This window comes from Oryctolagus cuniculus, chromosome 18, assembly GCF_051225735.1.
Source record: "Oryctolagus cuniculus isolate XC-2025 breed Fujian yellow rabbit chromosome 18, ASM5122573v1, whole genome shotgun sequence".
NCBI lineage: Eukaryota > Metazoa > Chordata > Mammalia > Lagomorpha > Leporidae > Oryctolagus > Oryctolagus cuniculus.
Window position 1 is genome coordinate 44,174,016 of NC_142884.1, and position 26,147 is coordinate 44,200,162.

General features: G+C 47.8%; 2 protein-coding genes across 8 annotated transcripts in view; both read left to right on the forward strand.

Moving 5' to 3' along the window:
- The window catches only part of HEATR3 (HEAT repeat containing 3), an 88,304-nt gene extending 79,467 nt beyond the window's left edge, over positions 1-8,837 (forward strand). Inside the window, exon 15 of the mRNA XM_051833897.3 lies at positions 8,127-8,837. Within this exon, the coding sequence (XP_051689857.3) occupies positions 8,127-8,129 (3 nt within the window). The 3' untranslated portion in view covers positions 8,130-8,837. The remainder of the gene's footprint in view (positions 1-8,126) is intronic.
- A 939-nt stretch (positions 8,838-9,776) lies between these two features.
- TENT4B (terminal nucleotidyltransferase 4B) overlaps positions 9,777-26,147 on the forward strand; it is an 82,314-nt gene continuing 65,943 nt past the window's right edge. For 2 of the 7 annotated variants that reach the window (XR_016224649.1, XR_016224650.1), the window contains exon 1: positions 10,360-11,138. Coding sequence is in view for 5 of the 7 variants with exons in the window: in XM_051833891.3 (XP_051689851.1) it covers positions 10,504-11,138 (635 nt within the window). In the remaining 2 variants the exon portion in view is untranslated. Of the gene's footprint in view, positions 9,887-10,136; positions 11,139-26,147 lie in introns of those variants that run through there. The other 5 variants (XM_089319055.1, XM_051833892.3, XM_051833891.3 and 2 more) reach the window with 5 other exon arrangements.

A 26,147-nucleotide genomic window follows, 5' to 3' on the forward strand; every position in this document is an offset into this window, starting at 1 on the left:
GGTGTCCCAGGCAGTGGCTTCACCCTCTGCGCTACAGCGCCGGCGCCAGAGTGAACAAATCCTTTATCATTCTTCTCCCCGGTCAGCCAGCCGTGTGGCATTACATGAGAACTGTGCCCAAGTCCACAGGGACGTTTCAAGAAAGTTTGATTCGCTTTCCACTTCTTTTTACTTCTTTTGTATTTCATGGGTTGAAATGACTATAAAAGAAATAAAACAAAGAACTGCTATAATCCAAAAGCTATACTTATCAAGTTTATATTTATTAAATAAAAGTGTTCTATTTAAAAACAAACATTATTTTATTTACTTCCCTTGAATAAAATGATGCCCTCTGATCTAAAAAGAAAGAAAGAAAGAAAGAAAGAAAGAAAGAAAGAAAGAAAGGGAAAGAAAGAAAGAAAAGAAAAGAAAAGAAAAGAAAAGAAAAGAAAAGAAAAGAAAAGAAAAAAGAAAGAAAGAAAAAGAAAGAAAGAAAGAAAGAAAGAAAGAAAGAAAGAAAGAAAGAAAGAAAGAAAGAAAGAAAGAAAGAAAGAAAGAAAGAAAACATTATTTGGGGGTCTATCATATTCGGAGGCAAGATTCTTAATTCTGAGTCATTTGGGAAAATGAGCCATAGGTCATCTAATACCATCAATAAACCCAAGCTTCCACTGGAAACAAATCTCATTCACCTGATGACAGTGTGAAATGGACGTTAACTCTGGAAACATTAATGACAGGTGTCCCCAGCACTGGTAGAAGTAAGAGTGCGAGGCTGTGCAACACTTGTTCTTTGCCTTATGCTGAGCGAGATTCTTCCTGATCAGGTGACTTTCCTCCTTCTCATCACCTGGCAGTGTGAGAATGTGTGACCAGGACCCTGTACCGGGGGCTTCCCACCCCCATTTCATCCTTGCACCCTCCCATGGCTGTCTTCCAGGAGCTTGCACAGCAGTCAATTGAAAAAGGATTTGGGGGGGCTGGCACCATGGATCACTTGGTTAATCCTCCACCTGCGGTGCTGGCATCCCATATGGGTGCCAGCATACCATATGGGCACTGGGTTCTAATCCCGGTTGCTTCTCTTCCAGTCCAGCTCTCTGCTGTGGCCCGGGAAGGCAGTGGAGGATGGCCCAGGTGCTTGGGCCCTGCACCTGCATGGGAGACCAGGAGGAAGTACCTGGCTCCTGGCTTCGGATCGGTGTAGCGCTGGCTGTGGCGGCCATTAAGGGGTGAGCCAACGGAAGGAAGACCTTTCTCTCTGTCTCTCTCTCTCACTGTCTATAACTCTACCTGTCAAATAAAAAAAAAAGAAAAAGAAAAATGATTTGGCTACAGTGACAGATTGACTGGAAATAGACCCCCACAGCCAGGGACCACAGGATTGTGAATAAGGCCCATGACTTAATGCCTCTTTGGACCATAGAGAGAAATGCTCCTAAAATGAACAAATGGTCAAACCAGATCTGCGGTCAAGTATCCAGATGTTCTTTGGATAGGATTTAGTTGTTGTTGTTGTTGTTTTGACAGGAAGAGTGGACAGTGAGAGAGAGAGACAGAGAGAAAAGTCTTCCTTTTCCATTGGTTCACCCCCCAATGGCTGCTACGGCCGGCGCACCACGCTGATCCGAAGCCAGGAGCCAGGTGCTTCTCCTGGTCAACCATGGGGTGCAGGGCCCAAGCACTTGGGCCATCCTCCACTGCACTCCTGGGCCACAGCAGAAAGCTGGACAGGAAGAGGAGTGACTGGGACAAAATCTGGCACCCCGACCAGGACTAGAACCCGGGGTGATGACACCGCAGGCGGAGGATTAGCCTAGTGAGCCACGGTGCCGGCCAGGATTTAGTTTTGACCAAGTGATTGATCACAGATTCCATCTTCTTAGGACTCAAAGTCCTGACCTTGCGGCCACATAAGTGGATGTGTAGCTTGAAGGCCTAGAACAGCCCAACAGGTGTCATTATAGTGTCACCTGTGAGACACTGTAATGTCTTAGACAAATAACACATGTGTGCACACAGGTACCAGTGAAGAAGCTAAAGCTGACCTCTTATAACGCACAGTGTTTTAGCCATCAATTACTGGACATTGACTAATCACTGAGTGGTAATTACACTGTTTTGCAGGTCCAGCTTTAGAACGTTGAGTGAGGTCAAAAGCCTTGAATTGTCATGCTCAAAGTCTCTCGCTAATTACAGGGTGGACGCGATGTGGTCTCAAGAACATCGCACTCACTGCACAATCTCAAGTAGCCCCAAGAGAAGTGACTTTCATTGTATCTTCAGTCAGTTACATGGACCAGTTTCAAGACAGATCAGGGGGACTGGCGCTGTGGCATAGTGGGTAAGGCTGCCACCTGCAGCACTGGCATCCCATATGGGCGCCGGTTCGAGTGCGGGCTGCTCCACTTCCTAGCCAGCTCTCTGCTATGCCCTGGGAAAGCAGTAGAAGATGGCCCAAGACCTTGGGCCCCTGCACCTGCGTGGGAGACCCGGAAGAAGCTCCTGGCTCCTGGCTTCAAATCAGCGCAGCTCTGGCCGATGCAGCAAACTGGGGAGTGAACCAGCGGATGGAAGACTCTCTCTCTGCCTCTTCTCTCTCTCTGTGTAACTCTGCCTTTCAAATAAATAAATCTTAAAAAAAAAAAGCAAATAAAAAGAAAACAGATCAGGGACTACAAATCTGAAACTGTTCCCCCAGCGTGATGTGACAGGGTTGCTTGTGACAAACGGCAGCTTCTGTGTGTGGCACAGGTTGTGTGGCCTCCCGGGGCCCTGTGCTGCACTCTGACTCAGTTTTTCTTGCTGTATAATGGATGCTTCACCGGTGTCCGCAGCCTGTAAACTCTCAGCTGAATAATGAGGCAAACAAATAGGGAACTTCCTCTTCCTGCCCTAAGGAGTTTTGGCCACATTTTTCAAAGCTTACTATGAGACCATCCCAAAACTCTAGGGTAACTCCAGACCTTGTGTTACTCAGATTCTTCTCCAATGAAATGTCTGTTAGGCTGGTTACGCAACAAAAGCTTGGCATCCTTTGTTTTGCATTTTACCTTTGAAGAGGCCCTGGCGGCTTGGCTTTACACATGTCTGGAAACAAAATTTGCCGTTCTGTGTCTTTGTGAGGCAGTCAGAGCATGATGTGCAGGTAGTTCAAACCGCGTCTAATTGTCTGTAGCTATTCTCTGGCTGAAGATGCGCTCGCCAGGGAACACCCTGGAGAGGGAATCGGGTGGATTTGCCTTGGATGTTGCCCGGAAGAGGACTGAGTAAAGGAACCCATGCTGAAGACAGGATTTTCCTTGGGAAAGTTCAGTATTGGCAGTGGTGGGGGCTCTTTAGCTTTGGTGTGTGGGGGTGGCAGCGATGCAAACAGCGCAGGGGATATAAAGTGAAAGCCCCCATGTGCGTGCACTTTTCATTATTTAGTTCTCCCCTCATCCCAGACTTCTGACACTTTCTTGCACATCCTTCTAGAGCTGTTGTGTGTTGGCACTCACTCCCACACTCACACCAGTGGTAGTGTGGTGTAACAGTGTTGTCCCGTGTATCCAAGAGACACACAGAGAACTCTCCGACTAATGCTGTGCTTTTCAAACACCAACACCAGCCAGGGTTGGACCAGATTAAAGCCAGGAGGCAGGAACTCAGTCTGGTTGGCAGATCTTGAGCCACCACCTGCTGCATCCCCGGGTGCACATTAGCAGGAAGCTGGAATTGGGAGGGGAGTGGTGGTGTGGTAACCACTGCACTAAATGCCTGCCCCAGGGCCTTTTCTAATTCCCTGAGCTGCAACATTAAAGGTAGAACCTCTGTTTAGTGAACCCCTGTCAACAGAGTCTGCTACATTCAACTTTCCGTTCCTTAAGTATCCATCTGCACACATTTTTGTCTGTATTAATTGGAAAATGCAAGTAGTTCTTTTGGAATGCAACACACCTCCTTCTGAGTCACACTCTGCTCTTCACCTTGGGTCCTGCTGGGACTTGAGTCTAGTTGTAGGCCCAGAAGCAAGGGGGCTGGTGGGTGTGGGGCCAGTGGAGATCACCATTGTCTCCCCCAGGGAAGGCCATTTAGTTTTATAGGCAGCAGGCAATGCAGAGTTAATTATCTGAGATGGAGCTGAGGCAGGCAGTAGAGGGACTGATACCACTGGAGTTGGGGAGGCTACTTTTCTTCTTCATCTCCTTCTTTTTTAAAGATTTTATTTATTTTATTTGAAAGGTGGAATTACAGAGAGTGAGAGGCAGAGCCAGAGAGAGAGGTCTTCCATCCACTGGTTCACTCCCCAAATGGCAGCACTGGGCAGACCAAAGCAAGGAGCCAGGAGTTTCATCCAGGTCTCCCCACATGGGTACAGGGACCCAAGCACTTGGACCATCTTCCACTGTTTTCCCAGGCACATCAGCAGGGAGCTGGGTTGGAAGTGGAGCAGCCGAGACTCAAAACGGTGCCTATATGGGATGCCAGCTCTTCCAGTGGTGGCTTAACCCGCTACTCCAACAGCGCTGGCCCCAGGAGGCTACTTTTGCTGGAGCTGAGGAGGCCTCTTCCACTGGCAAAAAAGTTTCATCAATAAACACTCATAAGGGGGCTCAAGGTCCCTAATCAGGTTCTTCTCACACAGCTCCATTCCAGCACAGGGGGTCCTACTCTTTCCCAGTCAGCACCCCTGCTTTAACAGCAGACTCCGGAGGTGGGAAGAATGGGAGCTTTCTGCGGGCGGGCTCAGCTATGTGGCTGCAGGAGACAAGCATCTCCTTCAGGGCACACACGGGGTCCTTGGGCCATGTATGCTGTCCTTGAGCTGGGAGTTGGAACCCCTGAATGTACCCTATGATGTTGGGAGCAACCAGCCAACTTCATTGTATTAATTAGTTTCCCAAAAATGTTTGAAAGTATCATTCACTCACCCCACTCCTTCTTATAAGTAGCTAAGAGTATCCAATGCACACATTTTTTGTATCTCTTTCGCTAGGTCAGTGTATGGGCTCTCAGAGGTCTGTTTACCACTAGAAATAGAATCATCAAGCCAGCGCCACAGCTCACTAGGCTAATCCTCCGCTTTGCGGCACCAGCACACCAGGTTCTAGTCCTGGTCAGGGCGCCGGATTCTGTCCCAGTTGCCCCTCTTCCAGGCCAGCTCTCTGCTGTGGCCAGGGAGTGCAGTGGAGGATGGCCCAAGTCCTTGGGCCCTGCACCCGCATAGGAGACCAGGATAAGTACCTGGCTCCTGCCATCGGATCAGCGCGGTGCGCCGGCCACAGCGCGCCGGCCAAGGCGGCCATTGGAGGGTGAACCAACGGCAAAAGGAAGACCTTTCTCTCTGTCTCTCTCTCTCTCTCACTGTCCACTCTGCCTGTAAAAATAAATAAATAGAATCATCAGCATCTTTATGCTTGATCATAAAAAAGCCAATTTTCAGGTGGCTGTTGTGGCACAGTGGGTTAAGCCTCTACTTGCACTGCCTACATCGTATATTGAAGTGCCTGGTAGCAACTCCCCACTCCGCTTCTGATCAAGCCTGCTGCTAGTGTGCCTAGGAGGCAGCAGATCATGGCCAGAGTACTTGGGTTTCTGCCATCCACAGGTCCACAGGGAGCTCCTGGCTCCTTGCTTTGGTCTAGCCTTGCCCTGGCTGTTATGGGCATTTAGGGAGTGAACTGTCAGATGGATGATCCCTCTCTGTCTCTGTCTCTGTCTCTTCCTCTCTCTACCTTTCAAATCAATCAGTCAATAAATCTTAAGAAGAAATGTCAATTTCCAAAACTCAGGAGCCAAATTTAGAAAACACAGTGTTAGTATTATTCCCCTATAATCACTCTCAGGGTTAATTAGGTTAGATAGGGCTCAGAATTAAAACTGAATGCACATACGCTTGAATAGAAACAGTTTATTTTTTATTTATTTATTTTTTTTGACAGGCAGAGTGGACAGTGAGAGAGAGAGACAGAGAGAGAAAGGTCTTCCTTTGCCGTTGGTTCACCCTCCAGTGGCCGCCGCTGCAGCCGGCGCACCGCGCTGATCCGATGGCAGGAGCCAGGATCCAGGTGCTTTTCCTGGTCTCCCATGGGGTGCAGGGCCCAAGCACCTGGGCCATCCTCCACTGCACTCCCTGGCCATAGCAGAGAGCTGGCCTGGAAGAGGGGCAACCGGGACAGAATCCGGCGCCCTGACCGGGACTAGAACCCGGTGTGCCGGCGCCGCAAGGTGGAGGATTAGCCTATTGAGCCACGGCGCCGGCCTGGAAACAGTTTATTATAAAGATCTGGCTGTGCAGTCTGGAGACCCAGGACAGCTGGTGGGGTTGTTCTGAGAACCGGAGGCCCGATGCTGTCAGGGTGGGAGACGAATGTCCCTGCTCCACTAGTGAGGCGGAGGGAGCAAATCTTCCTTTCTCCACTCTGTGTTCATCCTGGGTGATGTCCATCACTCTGGGAAGGGCCACCTGCTTTATTGGTCACTGATTCAAATGCTAATGTAATCTAGAGCCGCCTACCTAGGCACACCCAGGAATAATGTTTAATCTGAGTACCCTGTGTCCCAGTCACCTTGACACACAAAATTAACCATCACATGACATATTCCTAACCACACCAAAGACCGGAGAAAGCAAAGATTTAGTTTCTAAAAGCGTAAGAAGAAATTTGGACTGATCTGAACAAGATACAAGATTGCATGTTGTGCATTATTTTGAAGCCTCATTGGAAAATATTTCCCTGCTTGAAATCCTCCTATATTTATAAAGGAAAAAAATAATATGATATAATGATGTGTACTTTGTACAAAAAGGAGAAATTTTGTAAATGAGGTCCAAGTTCAAGTTCATTAAGACCTGGAGCAAATGCTTCATAACCTAAACACTGGAGATACTCATAACTATATAACCATAACCACATGCTGCCTAAGATTCAGTTATAATGGTAATTATTAATAATAGCATTATCATGTAGTAGTTTATACATGCAATTTCCCTTCTGTTTCTCCAGTTAATAAATCAATACACTTTCAAGTTTGCAGGATTCTTGCAACATTTTCTCTACATAATTTTTACTCTGTAGAACCTTGGTGTTCCAGTAAATCTTGCAAATTAAGAACACGGACACCACATCCCTCTCTCTACCCCCCCCCCCAATAAGACAAGAATGCTGAGACTGACTAGGACCCTACTTATGGAGGAAAGTCTGAGTTTGTGATAGCCTCTCAATCCAATGCCGAAGGGCTTGAAGGATGACATCCATGCCTGTTCTGCTGTTCTAAAGAGCAAGATGAAAAGGTTGGATAATTGGATAATTAAAATTGTTGAAATCAGTGTAGTCTATCTCTTTGGATGCAGTAATAGATTATGTTTTTTCAAACTGTTGAAATCTTTACTTAGTATAGAGTTGATCTTTTGTATATAAAGATAACCAAAAATGAATCTTAATGAAGAATGGGATGGGAGAGGGAGTAGGAGATGGGATGGTTTGCAGGTGGGAGGGTGGTTATGGGGGAAAGAACTGCTATAATCCAAAAGTTGTACCTTTGAAATGTATATTTATTAAATAAAAGTCTTCCATTAAAATAGATTAGAGATAAAATATTGCAGATGTATTGGGGAACGTGAATATATTTTTGTGTATGTGAAATACCCAAATGTTTTCTTTTGGGCTGGATGAATTTTAAAGAACCTTCCAGAAGGCACACTTTATGGTTCTCCACTATGATACACATTTAGCACTCACATTGCTTTATCATCTTGCACTCAATGCATTTTCCTGCCTCAGGTCCTTTGTACTTGCTACTCCCTCTGTCTAATGGAACATTCCTTAGATGGCCATGACCTACTCCTGCACCTAAGTCCTTTCTCAAATATCACTTCCTCAGAGCAGCCTTCCATGATTAGCCCAACTAAAAATAGAAAACTGTCGCTATCCCTTTAGCCTGCTTTTTCTTTACAGCATTTGCCACTGTCTGATTTTATACGTTTGCCTTACCCACTGGAAAACAAGGTCCATGAATGCAGGTGCTTTGTCAGCATTGTTCATTGCTGTATCTCCATAATCTAGCACATAATAATTGCTCAAGACATATTTGTGGAATTAATTGAATGAATTGCGATTTGAGTTTAAATATTTACCTCTTTTGCCTCCCCAACCCGACAGTAAATTAATGGAAGGCAGCCAAAGGCCCTGGTTGATTATTTATCTCCTCTGGAGCAATTAGCTCAGTTCTGCATGGATGACAGACATTCAACCAAGATTTGCTGGGTGCCTTGGAACTCGGATGACTTACGGAGCAGCCAGTCAGCATTCCGTGCTGGTGAATGAGAACACTAATTCCTTGCTTTTCAGCCCATCCAGTACATTGTATGTACTTTGATGGATATTAACTCACTTGTTCATTTTGCCAATATGAGTACTTTAATAGTTCTAACACTTGTCTGAAGGAATGAACACTTAGAAATAACACATTTTTTTTTTTGTCTCAGTGGTATTTAATGTGTACTTGGACATCCAAAGAAATACTTAAAGACTAAATACATACCTGCACTTTGGAATGTATATGTCCATTGAGGGATTTTTGTAAGAATGTTAAGTCTTCACAGTCAATATTTCTGAATGGTGGGAGATTGATAATGTTTACTTTACTGGGCTTCCCGTTTTTATTTTCTGATTTCAATTTTCATAACAAATTTGAAGTTGTAAAAAGAACCGCTATTTCTACATAATGTTTTGTCTGTCAAATGGCAAAAACAACAGTGCTACACACTTCCCCTGCTATTTACCTTTAAGTATCCAGCGAATTTCACTCTGAGAAGCCTTTTAATACTGATTTCTAATAAATCAAACACAATAAAGTAAAAGGAACCAAAACTCTGAAGTTTTTTGCGTTTTCCAAACTAATGGCCTGTTACACTTAGTAAGAAAAAAAAAAGGTGGAACAATGTTTCCCTCTTTGATAAAATGGTTTTTTAAAATTTGCCGAAAAGAAAAAAAAAACTTTTCTAGAATATCGAACTCCCAAAATAGAAGGCCAAAATCAGGTGTCAGAGACTTTGCCCAGCCTTAAAGGGCACGGATGGAATGTGCTCCCTTTTCCTCCTTTTCCCTCTTGATGATTTAAAACATTTTACACGCCCCCTTCCTTGTCTTCCCCCCCCCCCCCCACAGCGATTAGATGTGAAAATGTGAAAATCTCTTCCTTGGGGAAAATCCCTTCATGCTAACAATGTGGTCCTTGGTTTAGGCTGCGACAGCTTTTGGGGTCTCTTGACGTTGACTGTGCCCTTGTGGGTGACTGGGCACCTCAGGGCAAGCGCGGGTTCAGCCCGGGGAGGGGGCGGCTCTGTGCCCGTGCATCTCTGCGCGTGTATGGGCGTGCGTGCCTGTGTAAGGCGGGTTTCCAGTGTGAGCGTGTGTGTGTGTGGGGGGGTGGGTGGTTCCGAGCCCACAGCTTACACGCGCAGGGCCAGTGACCTGCCCCACCCGAACGGAGACGCGCGTGCAGCCCTGCCGGTGGGCGCGGGTTTCGCCTCCGCCCAGGCCTGCGACTCTCCCACCCAGGCCAAGGGCGGCGGGGCGGGGCGGGTGCGGGGAGCGCAGGGGCGGCAGCGCACCCTAGCGCGCAGCCTGGGTCCCGGGGCACATGCTCGGGTGGGAGGTGCGAGTCCGACCCTCTAGGGGTGTGTCCCCACCGCAGCAGAACCGTGTTTCAGGCTACGGGCCGGAGCCCAGCAGCCCGCAGAGCCCAGGGGTCCCGGAGGCCGCGCGGTGGGGGAGGGGACGAGGGGCGGGGCGGCGCCGCCCACAACCTATTCCCTGCGGAGCCGGCGGCCACCTCAGTGCGGCCTCTCCGGTCTCAGCGACCAGGACGCCGAGGCTGGGCAGCGGGGCGCGCGCGTCAGAGGCACCCGGACGGCCAGGTACGTGCGGCCCCCTGCGCCCCGGCGCGGGGACGGTTGGGCCGGGCGGTTGCGGCCCCGTCGCGCCGCACCGCGGCCTCTGTGACGCACGCCGCGGCCTCCGGGCTTAGCGGCCGGCACGGCGCGGCGCGGCGCGGCGCGGCCGGGGCGGGGCGAGCGCATGCGGGCGGGGCGGGGGCGGAGCTAGCGGGGCGGAGCCGGCGGAGGCCCCGCCCCGGGGCCGGAGGAGCGAGGACGCTACGGAGCAGGCGCGTCCCGCCGCCGCTGCCGCCGCCGCCGCCGCCGCTGCCGCCGCCGCCGCCGCCGCTCGCCCTTCTCCGGAGCCGCCGCCGCCGCCGCCACCGCCGCCATTTGCACGGGGACCCGGGTGACAGGGGCTCGGCGGAGGGGCGGAGGGAGGGGGGGAGGGCCCGCGGAGCCCCCGAGGGCGGGAGCGACGCCGCCGGCGCCGGCCGGGCTCCCTGCGCTACCGCGCCGCCCGCGGCGGGCCCCGAGCAGCAGCAGCGGCAGCAGCGGCAGCAGCAGCAGCAGCCGAGGCCGGGCGTGCGCCTGAGGCGGCGGCGGCGGCGGCCCTGCGGGCGGCCGGGAGGGGCGGGGGCAGCGGCCGCCGCCGTTTGATGGATCCGAGGATCGCCTGGTTCCAGCCAGAGCAGCTCGGACCGTCCAACAGTCTGTGGATGCAGATCTGGGAGACGACCCAGGGGCTGAGGAACCTCTACTTCAACCACCACTGTCACAGCAGCGGCGGCGCGAGCGGCGGCGGCGGCGGCGGCAGCAGCACGGCCACCGGCGGGAGCGGCAGCAGCACCGGCAGCCCCGGCGGCGCGTCCCCGGCCCCGGCCCCGGCCGGCATGTACCGCTCCGGGGAGCGCCTGCTGGGCGGCCACGCGCTGCCCGCGGAGCAGCGGGACTTCCTGCCCCTGGAGACGACCAACAACAACAACAACCACCACCAGCCGGCGGCCTGGGCCCGCCGGGCGGCTGCGGGCCCCTCGGCGTCCTCGTCCCCCTCGGCGGCGGCCGCGTCCCCGCACCCCTCGGCCGCCTCGTCGGCCGCCGAGCCCAGCGACCCGGCCTCGGGCAGCAGCAACAAGAGGAAGCGCGACAACAAGGCCAGCACCTACGGACTCAACTACAGCCTGCTGCAGCCCAGCGGCGGGCGGGCCGCGGGGGGCGGCCGGGCCGACGGCGGCGGGGGCGTGTACAGCGGGACCCCGTGGAAGCGGAGGAACTACAACCAGGGAGTCGTGGGGTGAGTGCTGGCCCTGCGGCCTGCCGGCCTGGCCGGTGCACGCGCGCCGCCGCCGGGCACACGCCCACAGCGGGGGTGGGGGGCGCCCGGCGAGGCCACCCCCGCGCCACCTTCGCCGCTGGGGGTGGTGATGATGGCCGTCCCTCACTCCCGCCATCCCCCCCCCCCCCCCCGTGCCATCTACACCTTCCCCCCAACTCTCCCCAGCCGTCCACACCCTCCCCTCCCTTAGTCATCCACCGCTCTCTGCCCTCGCTCTCAGCCGGTGCACACCTGCCTCGGGCCCCCTTTCTCCATCCGCTCGGTCCTCCCTGTCCCCCTCGCCAAGGACCTGCCCCTGAGCCACCCCCACCCCCCACCCCCGGCCGAGGTCGCTTGGCAGAGGCGTATCACTCGTTCCTCCCCGGAGCACGGTCCGTGTGTCTTTTGATGGGCCAGGACCCGGAGGTGCCTTCCTAGCCAAGAATGGAAGCATCCAGAACGCTCCTTCCCCTCCCCCAACCCCAGACAGGAATTGTGTCAGTCCTGGAAGGCATTGCCTGCGCTTGACCCTTTGCCCCATCTTTGTATTTTTTTACAAATTTCCTCCCTCTGCCCTGCCCTGTCCGTGGGCAGGGAGAAGCGGGCTGACAGCTGAGTGCGGGATGGCGAAGGTGGTGAGCTCCTCCTCTGAGGCCCTGATGGAACTTTCTAGGAGTTCACGGTCCGCAGCACCCGGCGCTCACTGTAAAGTTGTCGTCTTGGCGGAGGCGGCCAGCGCCTTTTATTCTCGGGGGTAACTTCATGCTGGCCAGGGAGTGTTGCACCACGGGTGACTTGCTGTTTAAAGTTCAGCCTTCACAGAATGGAATCTTCCCTGACCCTAGTCAATTATGTACACGAGCAGGGACCGGTTCCAGCTAGATTTCCCTTCTGGAAGAGCCCTGTGCTGGATTACGTTACTGACTCATTTTTCTTTGTGCAAAATTAAGCTTTTGGAGTACATGTGCTCTGTGTGTGTGTGTGTGTGTATACAGACACATGCATGCATAGCTTGAGCATGGAAAACCCGCTTCCCAGTTGCTTTTCTTCCTCTGGTCCTGTTTTACATTGAGGACCACAGTACCCCACTGAAGTCACCAGTTAGTGTACCCTCCCTTTTCTCAGGAGTCACCCGTTCAGATGCACCCAGCTTTTGGCAGGGAGAGGCAGTTCTGTGTACCTTTTAGGAGGTCTGGGTGGGTTCCGTCTGCTTGTGGAGGGCTGCTGTCTGGTATGTGCTGCTATTCCAACTCCCACCTTTTTCGGAGAATGCATTCAAGTGCTTCAGCACCGCTGCTGAGGTTCCTGTGCAGTGTGCCCTCGCCTTCCAGAGGGGAACCCTGTAGGGTTGAGTCCTCTGGTGCGAAGCTCCAAGGGCGCTCTCCATGGTCAGCGCGTTGTACTCAAGGCTGTGGCTCCATCCTGTTAGCCTTTCCAAGAGGAAGCTTCCACCTGTGGTTTAGCGACAAGTAAATTGATACCGAGGGCTTCTGGTAGTTTCATTTCGTGGGAATAAGCCCCAGTGAAGTAATCACTGTTGACTCAAGCCTTAACGTCCCCCAGCAGTGTTTTACTAACGCCTCTTTGCATATGTGTCTGGAAGGAATATATTATAAATCCAAAATGCAAAATGCTGCTCGCCTTTTTTTTGGTAGACTAGAACTTGCCCTCGCTTCCGCATGCTGTTTCTTGGAGAGGATACTGCGAAAGTTCACATTTTGAACTTACATAGAAGCGGGGTGTTCTTGTTCCTGATTCAAATATTTTATTGCCCTCAGAGGGATTAGAAGAGGAATTTTGGTTTCCCAGAGGGATTACTGTTTAAAAACTGATTGTTGACCTGCTTCGGAAGGGCTTATCACTTCATCAGACTTTCCGTTCTCTCGCGTCCCTTTGGAGCATGTCAGCTGTTTACAAATTTAAGGGAAAAAATGTTTTTCAATTCTGAGACCTTTTACTTTTGAAAAATTTATTTTTTTAATAAGGTTTTTTGTTTTATTTGAAAGGCAGAGTTAGAGAGAGACTGACAGATCTTCCATCTTCTGGTTTGCTTCCCAGATGGCTGCAATGACCAGGCCTGGGCCGGGCCAAAACCAGGAGTCAGAAGCTTCGTCTGTGTCTCCCACGTGGGTGCAGGGGCCCAAACTCGTGGGCCGTCTCCTGCCCCTTTCCCTGGCGGGCGCATCAGCAGCCCATATGGGATGCTGGCATTGCAGGGGGTGGTTTAATCTGTTAGGCTACTACGTGGGCCCCTTGAAAAATGTATCAGGCGGTTTCTGAGAGTGCTGAAAAATTCTTGTTTTGACTTATGAATTATTATTTCTTAACTTTTAAGGAAGTTCTGCTATTTTTAATATAGGTATTTAAAAAATCTGAATGCAGAGTATATATCAGTGTTAGGCTACTCTGAGATTAAATATAGCAAAACTGTTATCAACATTTTCTGCCTTCTTAGCATGATAATTAGCTAATAGCTTAACAAATTGTGGTGACCCCTGGCCTCTGAACTCAGATAGTGAGAGGAGACATAAACAAACAAAACAAAACAAAACATAACTCTGGGGCGGTTACATATGTTCTCATTTGTAGTTGTCTTACCTGTCGGTGTGCTGTGCATCAGCCAAACCGGTCGACTTATTTCCTGAACACTCCTTCCAGATGGAGTTCAAAATCCTGCCTTCTTATGTTGCCTAAGTTCTTGATTTTCTTTTATTGCATTCCTCTAAACTGTTGATTTAGCTTGCTTATATTCCCAACTCTCCCTTTATGTATATCTTATATGAATGTTCCTTCCTACTCACTAAATGGAAATTTTTTCAGAATAAGATACTTGGATTTCCTCTGAGTCTTTATAGTTTTCTTTCAAAAGGAAACTCCTCTGGCCTCACAGTCTGAGCCTTCTTCCCCATGTTACTACAGGCCCGGCAGTTTATTCATTTTCTTTTAATTTTTTAAAAAAATTATTATTTGAAAAATAGAATGACACACACAGAGACAGATGCAGACAGACAGAGCCTCATCCACTGGTTCACTCCCTAGTTCCCACAGCAGCCTGGGCTGAGTCACGGTGCCCAGAGCTCAATCCTGCTGCCTCCACGGGTACACAGCAACAGGAAGCTGGAGTGGGGAGCAGAGCCAGAACTTGAACCCAGACACTCGGATACGAGATGCAGGCGTCCCATGCAGTGTCTTAACCACTGCACCAAACGCCCATCCCATTCTTTTATTTTTTTTTCTTAAGTTGCTTCCACTTACTCTCTTGGGCTCCATTCCCCTCCAAAGCTGGGTGTGGTGCAGGGTGCAGTCTGCCTTTGTAACAGTGAGCCATAAGACTTTTCCAAGAATTTAATTGTTGATCACCGTGGAGAAAGAAGGGATGGTAAAAAGTAGCAAACACAGGGAAATCACAGGGACTCAGAGCCCTTGGTCCTGAGCCCTGCTGTCCAGAAACTTCTTGTGGGCGGTGCTTGGTGCTGGTCCAAGCTCATGAGGGTAGGTTTGTGCTGGCTGCACTGCGGGATGACTTGTTCACAGCAGTGTTTTGGAATCAGAGTTTGCTGTGGAGGTATCAGGAAGACCCCTTGGGAAACTTGGGTTTCAGGAGTTACTTCTTGAGCTACCTTGGTGGGAATGGGAGTGGGAAGCAAGAAAGAATGTGAGAGCTATTGCGGAGTAAGGATGGCGAGAACTCTTGACTCCCTTCGTGGATTTAATAATCACACCGATGCTTTGAACTTGAGTGATTGGGGAAACGTTGCTGTTACTGAAAATGAGGCTGGAAGGTCTGTTGCTTTGGGCCGGAGACGGGATTGAGATTCTGGGATGGAGATGCGGGTTCTTTACTGCAGTGGGGCAGTATCCTCCTGTAGGTGCCTCTGCCTGGTGCTCGGGGTTCACCATGAGCCCTAGGTGCTGATGGTTTGCTTCAGGCACTGGCGTGGTTTTTTTCTGTGCAATATCATCAGTAGGATTGGTGTTACTCCTGGGCTTCAGAGTGATCAGCCTAGGTTGAGTGTGAATGAGTTTAGAGGCCTTATTCCAAGTGCTTTGTGCTAAGTTTAATTTCTGTGCATTTGCAAATACAGCCCACAAGAATTCTTTAGTGAACTGGGACCTCCAGGTTGTTGAATTTTACTGGGTTTGGTACTGAAATGTGCTTTTAAGGAGACATGAGGTTTCCCATAGTGTAGATTCTACGCTAACTGTAATTCATCTTTGAGAATATCCTAAAGTCTGGTGCAAGGGAGACTCAGAAAGTTCATGGGGAAATGGCATTAAAAAGTGATGTGAATTTGCTGTGAGGTTTTTGAAGTTCCCTCGAATGCTGTGTTCAACTAAGTTATTTTTGTGGCCCATCTTCTGTCTCCTATCCAAAATCTGCGACCATTGAGCACTCAATGATTGGCATTTCAGTGTTGAAAGTTTTCAGTTGTTGAAAATCATAAGGAAACAGTGAGTGACTAGAGCTTTTTCAAGTCCACCTGTGTTTATACAAGAGGTTAAGTATATTGCCAGAAAGACAGGATGGGACAAGATACTCTGAGAGCTGGCAGGCAGAGGGGCGTGTGTGTGAAAACAATTCTGATCCTGGTAGGTGAGGTGGTGAGGTGGGCTTCTATGAGACTGCTAGCAGCAGAGCGTAGCGTGCGGCCAGAAGAGTCCAGAATGGTTTGGGGGAAGAGACGTTACGAACTCTTGCTGAGGTTGGACTGGTCTGGACTGGTCAGATGCTTATCTCATTGCTGGTTCTCAGATGAGCCTGTATTATCACAGGAATAGGACAGACAGACACTGACAGTGAATGGTTATGTATTCTCATACCTGCCGAAGCCAAGAAAAATTTTAAGTCCCCCCCCCCCCCTTTTTTTTTTTTTTTGGTGGAAAGTGGAAAGCAAGCGGTTGTAGAATTGCACACAGCTTCTTATTTCTCCTGTTGCCTCTTAGAGTAAGGTTTAGCGGAGGAGACTATTTCAGGATCACACCCACGGCACCAGAAACCGTCGTCATCACCGACACACACGTAGGTAGGAGCAATCTTGAAGGGGCTGTTGGCCCGCAAGGCTGCTCTCGTGAAGGGGTCAGAGCCAGTGGCCAGCAGCTGGGCCTTGCTGTCTTACAGAGCTGGCTGGCCAGCCCCGGAGCCTCCTGAGAGGTTGAGACTACAGCCAGTAGAATGTCCCTGCAACACTGCAGCGTATTTGCTAGGGGCTCAACTACTGCAGAGCACCAGAAAGCCTTCAGATTGGCTTCACTGTTTTTAAGATTATGCATAATTAATTTTTCACAAGAGATTATGTATTGAATCTGCAGGTGGCCTTTAGCTAGACTTTTTGTTAATTTGGAACCACATAGCAGATGATACATTTATTTCTATCTGATAAGTTACTTGATGATGGAAAAGACTTGTGTACTAAGTAAGGACTTTGCCAGGGGAAGCACCTGGCTCCTGGCTTCAGATCTGCGTGGTGCGCTGGCCACAGTGCGCCGGCCACGGCGGCCATTGGAGGGTGAACCAACGGTGGAGGAGGACCTTTCTCTTTTGTCTCTCTCTCTCTCTCTCTCACTGTCCACTCTGCCTGTCAAATAAATAAATAAATAAGGACTTTGGGCCACACAGAAATTAGAGTTAAAGGATTTTGGGGAAAAAAAAGAGCATAGAGACATTTGCATTGTACACTAGGTCACTAGTTCCTTACTCATTTGAACAGCTTCAAGTCTGAAAAAAATGTTACCACATGCACAAAAGATTTCATGCAGTAACTGTTAACTAATTCAGGGATTCTAGCTTAAGTCCTGTTTCCTTCTGAAACAGTGTGTGCAGTGCAGGAACCCGTCCTTGGAGATGAGTTGATTTAATGAAAGTGCTCACCAAAATGAAGCCTTTATTACCATGTTTCAAATCCTGTGCTGGATTCTTTCCATCTGCTATCATATTAACCTCATACATAGCTGGTTTTTCCAACTTAACTTTTTATTTTGAAATAACTTAAAATATGTAGATTTTTAGGAAGTTGCAAAAACTAGTAACAGAGAAATTCTATGTTCTGTTGGTCATTTCTACCTATTAGTAAACATCTCACGTAGTTATAGTTTAATACCAAACCAGGAAATTGACACTGCTACCATCCATGGCTTCTTTAAGATTTCACCATATATACAAGTTTCACATGTATTTCTCTGTATGTGTATAGTTACATGCAGTACCATATGTGTAGATTCATGTACCCACCTTCAATCGAGATACAGAGCTAGTTTATCACCGGAAAAATCCCTTGTGTACGCTTTGTAGTCGCACACGTCCTTCTCATTCTTTTTTATTTTTTTATTTTTTTATTTTTTATTTTTTTATTTTTGACAGGCAGAGTGGACAGTGAGAGAGCAAGACAGAGAGAAAGGTCTTCCTTTGCCGTTGGTTCACCCTCCAATGGCCGCCGCTGCAGCCGGCGCACCGCGCTGATCCGATGGCAGGAGCCAGGATCCAGGTGCTTTTCCTGGTCTCCCATGGGGTGCAGGGCCCAAGCACCTGGGCCATCCTCCACTGCACTCCCTGGCCATAGCAGAGAGCTGGCCTGGAAGAGGGGCAACCGGGACAGAATCGGGCGCCCCAACCGGGACTAGAACCCGGTGTGCCGGCGCCGCAAGGTGGAGGATTAGCCTATTGAGCCACGGCGCTGGCAACGTCCTTCTCATTCTTAACCCCTACACTGGTCTCTGTAATTTTGCCATTTTGAGAATTTTATATGAATGGAATCATAGAGTATGTAACTTTGGCTTTTTCTGTCTTACCGTATTTATCTGGGGACAGAGCTCTCTCATCTGCTGGTCTGTTTCCCAGATGCCCATTACTATGGTTGGGCTGGGCTGAAGCTAGGAGCCAGGAACTCATTCAGTTCAGGTCTCCCACTGAGTGACAGGAACCCGAGTACTTGAGCCATCACTGCTGCCTCCCATGGTTTGCCTTAGTCAGGAGCTGGATCTGGGAATTGAACCCAGTGTACTCCAGCGTGGGATGTAGATGTCTTAAGTGGCATCTTAACCGCTAGGCTAAATGCCTTGGTTAGTTTTTAAAGAAACTGCGAGACCATTTTTGGCATGACTGTATCTTTTTACATTGCTGCCAGCAGTGTGTGAAAAATCCACTTTCTTTGCCTCCAGTATTGAGTGTTACCACCGTTTTTTATCCCAGCCTTTCTAATGTGTATAGTGATAGCCTGTTGTGTTTTTATCATAAAAAGCCCCTCCTTATTTAACTTTACAATTTTTTTTTAAAAGATTTACTTATTTGTCATAGCAGAGAGAGAGAGAGAGAGACTTTCATCTGCCCAGGCAGAGAGAGAGAGAGAGAGAGAGAGACTTTCATCTGCCCAGGCAGTCCAGCATGGAATGTGTGTGTCCCAGGCAGGACCTTGACCTGCTGTGCCACAGTCTGCCCATTAACTTTAATTTTTATTAAATAAAATTTCGGCAGGATTGGGGATTGGGAAATCTTTGAATTAGAAATCTCTAGGTAAAATTGAGAACTTAAAAGGTCTCAATTTTCAAGTCTTACCCTTTAGCACTATCATTTTAACTTTGAAATCCTTTTCAGTGTTTCCATTACAAACTGCTTTTTATAGATGTTACTTATTAGCATGAAGTAGATCTTTAGTCTCAGTTTTTTACAAAATGATTTTTTTGAAAGGCAAAGTTACAGAGAGAAAGAGAGAGAGAGAGATCTTCCATTCAGTGGTTCACTCCCCAAATGGCTGCAACAGTCAAGGCTGGGCCAGGCCAAAGGCAGGAGCCAGGAGCTTCATCTGGGTCTCCCAAGTGGGTGCCAGGGGCCCAAGCACTTGGGCCATCTCCTGCTCCTCTCCCAGGCACACCAACAGGGAGTTGGATGGGAAATGGAATAGCCAGGACTCAAATCGGAGCCCATATAGGATGTCAGTATTGCAGGTGGCAGCTTAACTACACCACCATGCTGGCCCCTGTATGATATTATATTATCTGTTGGCTTGGCAGTATTTGTGGTTAGAGATGATTTGCTGTTGGTGGAGAGAGAAAAATTATTTACAGTTTATTTACATTTTAATAACTTTGGACTGTGTAGAGTAAGTTCTTTATCTTCAAATCTGTATTTGATTAAACTGCTTCATCTGAATGTCTTTCTGGACTGAGAGTTGGGACTTGGTCTATCATTTTCCCCCTACTAGCCCCTTGTATTTGTCTGTTTTGAGTCTGTCAAGGTAATATAACTCTTAGTACTGTCAGGTATTGTAAATTTCTGCCCAAGCAAGGATGAGAATCCATTAGATTGTGGATGTGGAGTTTTTAAAGTTAATTTTCAGTAATTTGGATTTTAAAAAGTATAAGCAATGGTATTTGAAATGTTAATATTTTTATTCCTTAAAGTTAGTTATTTGCTCTCATTTTCTTGTTTGTATGAGGTACTGATAACACTGTCTCTTAAGAATACTTATTCAGGGGCCCAAGCTATGGCATAGCTGGTAAAGCTGCCATGTGCAGTGCAGGCATCCCATGTGGATGCTGGTTTGAGTCCTGGCTGCTCCACTTCCAATCCAGCTCTCTGCTATGACCTGGGAAAGAACTAGAAGATGACTCAAGTTCTTGGGCCCCTGCACCCATGTGGGAGACCTAGAGGAAGCTCCTGGCTTCTGGCTTTGGATCGGCCCAGGTCCAGCTGTTGCGGCTATTTGGGGAGTGAACCAGTAGATGGAAGACCTCTCTCTCTCTCTCTGCCTCTGCTTCTCTGAAACTCTGCCTTTCAAATAAAAAATAAATCTTAAAAAAAGGAATACTTATTCATTGTTAAAATCAACATTTCTTTTATTTTTTAAATATTTATTTATGTGAAAGGCAGAGTTACAGGGAAAGATGAAGAGAGAGATCTTCCATTCTTTGGATCGCTCCCCAGTTTACTGCAGTGGTTGGAGCTGAGCCATCCTGAGGCCAGGAGCCAGGAGCTTCTTCCAGGTCTCCCACATGGGTACAGGGGCCCAAGGACTTGGGTCATCTTCTGCTGCTTTCCCAGGTGCATTAGCAGGGAGCTGGATCGGGAGTGGAGCAGGCGGCAGCCTAACCCACTGTGCACTGCGCCAGCCCCAACATTGATTTTATATAGTACTAATAAATGCTGGTTGATAAGAATCTAATAAGGCTAAACCAAAAGAAAAAATAACCTGTGTAGTATTATTACCAGGATATAACTACTGTTAACCTTTTGGTATAAATATTGTTTGTTGGACTTTTCAATGTATTTACACATATACGAGGGTACTTTTAAATGTTTATGGCAAGGGACTGGTATTGTGACACAGCAGGTTAAACCATTGCCTTTTGATGCTGACATTCCATATTGAAGTGTTGGTTTGAGTGCTGACTGATTCACTTCTGATTCAGCTCCTTGCTAATGTGCCTGGGAAGGCAGTGGATGATGACCCAAGTTCTTTGGCCTCTGCCACCTGCATGGGAGACCCAGAAGAAGCTCCTGGTTTCTGGCTTTGGATCAGCGCAGCTGCAGCCATTGCGGACTGGGGAGTGAACCAATGGATGGATGACCTTTCCGTCTGTCTCCCTCTCTCTCTCTCTCTGCCACTGCCTCCCTGTAACCGCCTTTCAAATAAAAATAAATCTGTAAAAAAAAATTTGTGGAAAAAGATACCTATATTGGAAAATATACATGGACCTCAAATTTTTTTGCACCAAATTAAACTTATCTTTTAATTCCACTTTCTCATAAGCATTTTTAAAAATGATTTATTTATTTATTAGGAAAACAGAGCAACAGAGAGACAGAAGGAGAGGGAGATGCTCCATGGATCGGAAATGGAGCAGCCGGAACTTGAACCTGTACCCATATTGGATGCCGGCACTGCAGGTGGTGGCTTTACCTGGTGTGCCACTGCACCAGTCCCCAAAATTTTTGAATACCCCTCCTGTGCATGGATTTCAGGATCTAGAGCCAGAATTGAATCTAGGTACTTACATGTGGAATGCTGACATCTTAACTGATGTCTTAACCATAAGGCTAAATGCCTGCCCTGTTGTTTGTCTTATTGTTGAGCTGTAAGTTTTCTTTTTATTCTCGATACTAGACTTTTATCAAATAGGTAATTTGCATATATTTTCTTCCATACTTGAGTTTTTTAATAAGCAATTTTCTGATTTTATGTTTTATGGTTGATAGTTTCTATGTTTTTTAAAGATTTATTTATTCATTTGAAAGGCAGAGTTATAAGGAGGCAGAGGCAGAGAGAGAGAGAGAGAGAGCTTCCTTCTGCTGGTTCACTCCCTAAATAAATAGCCACAATGGCTGGAGCTGGCCTAATCTGAAGCCAGGAACCAGGAGTTTATTCCAGGTCTCCCATGTGGGTACAGGGGCCCAAGGACTTAGGCCATCCTCTGCCGCTTTCCAGGCCATAGCAGAGAGCTGGATCAGAAGAGGAGCAGCCAGGTCTAGAACAGGTGCCCATATGGAATGCTGGTGCCCAAGTGGAGGCTTAGCACACTAGGCTACAGTGCTGGTCCCTGCGTTTTTTCACTTTTTCATAGTGTCCTTGAAAATGCAGAGTTTTAGGAGGCAAATATTGTGGTGCCATGGGTTAAGCTTCCACTTGGGACACACACAGTCCATATTGGAGTGCCTGGAATTGAGTCCCACTTCCACTTCTGACCTGGCTTTCTGCTAATGGTCTTAGGAGGCAGCAGATGATGGCTCAAGTCCTTGAGTTCGTGCCACCCATATAGGGATCCCGATGGAGTTTCTGATTCCTGGCTTTGGCCTGACCCAGCCCCAGCTATTGCAGGCTTTTGGGGAATGAGTCAATGAATGGAAACTCTCTTTCTCTTTTTTTTTTTTTTTTTTTTTTTTTCTGACAGGCAGAGTGGGTAGTGAGAGAGAGAGAGACAGAGAGAAAGGTCTTCCTTTTGCCGTTGGTTCACCCTCCAATGGCCGCCGCGGCCGGCGCGCTGCGGCCGGCGCACCGCGCTGATCCGATGGCAGGAGCCAGGAGCCAGGTGCTTTTCCTGGTCTCCCCATGGGGTGCAGGGCCCAAGCACCTGGGCCATCCTCCACTGCACTCCCTGGCCACAGCAGAGGGCTGGCCTGGAAGAGGGGCAACCGGGACAGAATCCGGCGCCCCGACCGGGACTAGAACCCGGTGTGCCGGCGCCGCTAGGCGGAGGATTAGCCTAGTGAGCCACGGCGCCGGCCAACTCTCTTTCTCTTTCTCTCTCTTGCTTTCACTCTGTCACTCTGCCTTTTAGTAAACTAAAATTTTAAAAAATTGAGAGGAAATGGAATTATAAATTTTTAAAAGGCACACAGTTATTTTTCTGCAGGAAAATCTAGTTTGTCTATTTTTTTAAAGGTTTTCGTTTATTTATTTGAGAGACAGAGTTACAGAGGGAGAGACAGAGAAGAACCTGCAGTCTGTTGTTTCACTCCCCTGATGGCTGCAAGGACCATAGCTGGACGATCAAAAGCCAGGAGTTGGGAGATTCTCCCAGTCTCCCACGCAGGTGCCAGGGGCCAAGCACTTGGGCCATCTTCTGCTGTTTCTCCAGGCCATAGCAGAAAGCTGAATCAGAAGAGGAACAGCTGGGACCTGAACCAGCACCCATATGGGATGCTGATGCTGCAGGCAGAGGCTTAACCTAATATGCCACAGTGCCGACCCCTGTCTATTTTTCTTTAGTTGCTTATGATTTAGGTTTCATATCATTGCCCAGTTTCAAATCATGAAGAATTACATTTGTACCCTTCCTTCTTCCTTCCTTCATTTCTTTTTTTCCCTTTCTCCCTTCCCTTCCTTTCCCTTTCCTTCCCTTTTTTTTTTTTTTTAAATTTATTTATTTGAAAGCCTGAGTTACAAAGGAGCAAGGGAGAGGGGAGAGAGAGAGAAGGGGAGAGAGGTGCCTTCTATCTTTTTTTTTTTGACAGAGTGGACAGTGAGAGAGAGAGACAGAGAGAAACCTTCCATCTTCTAGTTCACTACCCAGATAGCTGCAATAGCCATGGCTGGACAAGACAGGAGCCAGGAGCTTCATCCAGCTCTCTCATGTCGGGGGCCTCAGACACTGGGCCATCTTGCACTGCTTTTCCCAGGCCGTGAGCAGGGAGCTGGATTGAAAGTGGAGCAGCTGGGACATGAACCAGTACCCATATGGATTCCAGTATCATGGGTGGCGGCTTAACTCACTGAACCACAATGCTGACCTCTGTACTGTTTCTTTCTAAGAGTTATATAGTTTTAGCTCTTAACATTTAGGTCTTTGATCATTTTTAATTCATTTTGTGTGTGTGTGTGTGTACAATGTGAGGTGGGAGTCCAGCCTCGTTTCTTTGCCTGTGGGTGTTCAGCTGTCCCATTTGTTGAAGAGACTCTTCTTTCTTCATTGAGTGGTCTTGGCATATGATTGTTTTTTGAGAAAAAAGTGTTAGGGGTGGAGTGTATTTGTATTTTTGCTTTTGCTGAATTTCTGTGTGGATAGATTGCCATTTACCCTTACATCAGCAACATACAAGAGTCCCAGTTTTCCTAATGTCCTATCAGATCTAGTAAATATAATTCAAGGCAGAGCCAACACAGAACAAAAGATCTTTGCCAAATTTAAGTGTTTTACTGATTTAATTTGTACATGTGTTCACATTTGTTAGCAATTTTTTTTAAAGCAGGATTTTTTTTTTTAGATTTATTTATTTATTTGAAAGAGTTACACAGAGAGAGAAGGAGAGGCAGAGAGAGAGAGAGAGAGAGAGAGAGAGGTCTTCCATCCGCTGGTTCACTCTCCAATTGGCCGCTGCAGCTGCACTGATCTGAAGCCTGGAGTTAGGAGCTTCTTCCTGGTCTTCCCATGGGGGTGCAGGGGCTCAAGGACTTGGGCCATCTTCTACTGCTTTCCCAGGTCATAGCAGAGAGCTGGATTGGAACTGGAGCAGCCGGGACTCGAACCTGGTACCCATATGGGATGGTGGCACTGCAGGTGGCAGCTTTACTTGCTAGGCCCTGCAACTTGTTACTTTCTAACGGCTGGTAGTATATTATCACTTGCATCTATAGCAATTTGTTAATCCCTTGTTTAAGGCCAGTAGCATTTTTAAACATGTCCTCTGCTTTTGTTGTTATGTCACCTGTTTGACAACTTGTTTCTGCACGTGCCAGAACCCATCCACACCTGCCCTTGTAAAGCACTGTACAGTGGGCTTTGTATGGGAGGTAGGGAGGACAGGATGTACTCATTCCTCGCCTTCTAGGAAGTTGTGGTCTGGGTGGATAGAAGTGCACAGTGTGGAGAAGTTGCTCTTGGCTGGTCAGGTAAGGGGGCAGACCTTTTAGGCTGTGAAGGATTAGAAAGGAAGAACTTTTATTGGTTTAAAATGAGTAACTCCAAAGGGACAGATTAAATGTATACTGTTTAGCATCCCTGAGATAGTGAACAGAATTTACCAGCTGAAGATCATTCCCTTGACCTCTGTCTCGAAGGAATTTTGAGATCTGAAAGTATTGCAATTGATTTCTTTAATCTTTTTCCAAAATGGAAATTAGACATTAAATACAAGTAGGGAGAATACAATAATGAACTTCCACATGCTCATCATGTAGTTCCAATAATTATCAACCCAAATCCATTTCCACACCACACTATTTTGAAACAAAGTTCATGCATTTTTGTTTGTGCCTGTAGATAAAGATTTAAAAAGAAACAGTAACCTTATTATGATTGTTCACCTAAACAAGTTAACAATAATCAGTTAATTGTATCAAATATCCAATGTTCATAATTCTCCCATTGACCCACAATACTGTTTTTAACAGTTTGCTCAAGGCAGACTCTAAATAAGGTTCTTTGATTACTGTTGGTTGAAATGCATTTTTAAAAATTATTTTCTCTTTCTCTCTCCATCTCTCTCTCTCTCACTGTCTAACTCTATCTGTCAAATAAATAAAAAAATTATTTTCTCATTTATTTGAAAAACAGAGACAACATGATCTCCCCTCTGTTGGTTTGCCTGCCAAATGCCCACAAAAGCTGAAGCCAGGAGCTGGGAACTCAGTCTTGATCTCCCATGTGGGTGGCAGGGACCCAGCTGCTGGAGCCGTCACCTCTGCCTCTCCGAGTGTGCATTAGCAGGAGGCTGGAATTGGGAGTGGAGCTGAGTGAGACTGGAACCCAGGCACTCCCACACGGGATGTGGGCATCCCAAGCGGCATCTTAACTGCTGAGCCAAATGCCCACCCCTTGAAATGCCCTTAAAATCTTTTTAATCAATAGGTGTCTCTGCTGTGTTCCTCCCTATTAATGTATTTGTTGAAGAAATTATTTTTCTATAGATTTTCCTCCTCTCTCAACTTTGCCGATGGCACCCTCATGGTGTCAGTCTGATACGTATTATTCCTTTGCCCTCCTGTGTTCTCTGTAAATTTGTAATTAGATCTAGAGACTTGTTTAGATTTATTTTCCCCGCAAGAATATTTTATAGGTGGTGGTTTGTACTTCTCAGAAAGCACATAATGTCTGAATGCCTTTCTTTTTGTGAAATTAGCTACTGTTAATGATCATTACCTATATTTATTAACACTTTATTAGGATTATAAATTTGCGGTATTCAGGTTCTCTTGATTTTTTTTTTTCTGTGTGTGGTTAGCTGGAATGTTTCTAAAGGCAAAACTTCCCTCCTCAGTTATTTGCTTATTATTTATTTATTTAATTTATTGAGTGAGAGCTTGCATCTGCTGATTCATTCCCCCAGTGCCTGCGACAGCCAGGGTTGGACCAAGCCAAAGCCAGGAAGGAGCTGGAAATTCCAACCAGGTTTCCCATGTGGGTCACAAGGTTGCAACTACTTAAGCCAACACCTGCTGCCCCCCATGGTCCACATCAGTAGGAAGCTGGAACTGCAAACAGAGTCAGGACTGAGACTCAGGCACTCTGATGTGGGATGTGGCCTCTTAACTAGTAGACCAGATAAATGCCTACCTGTGC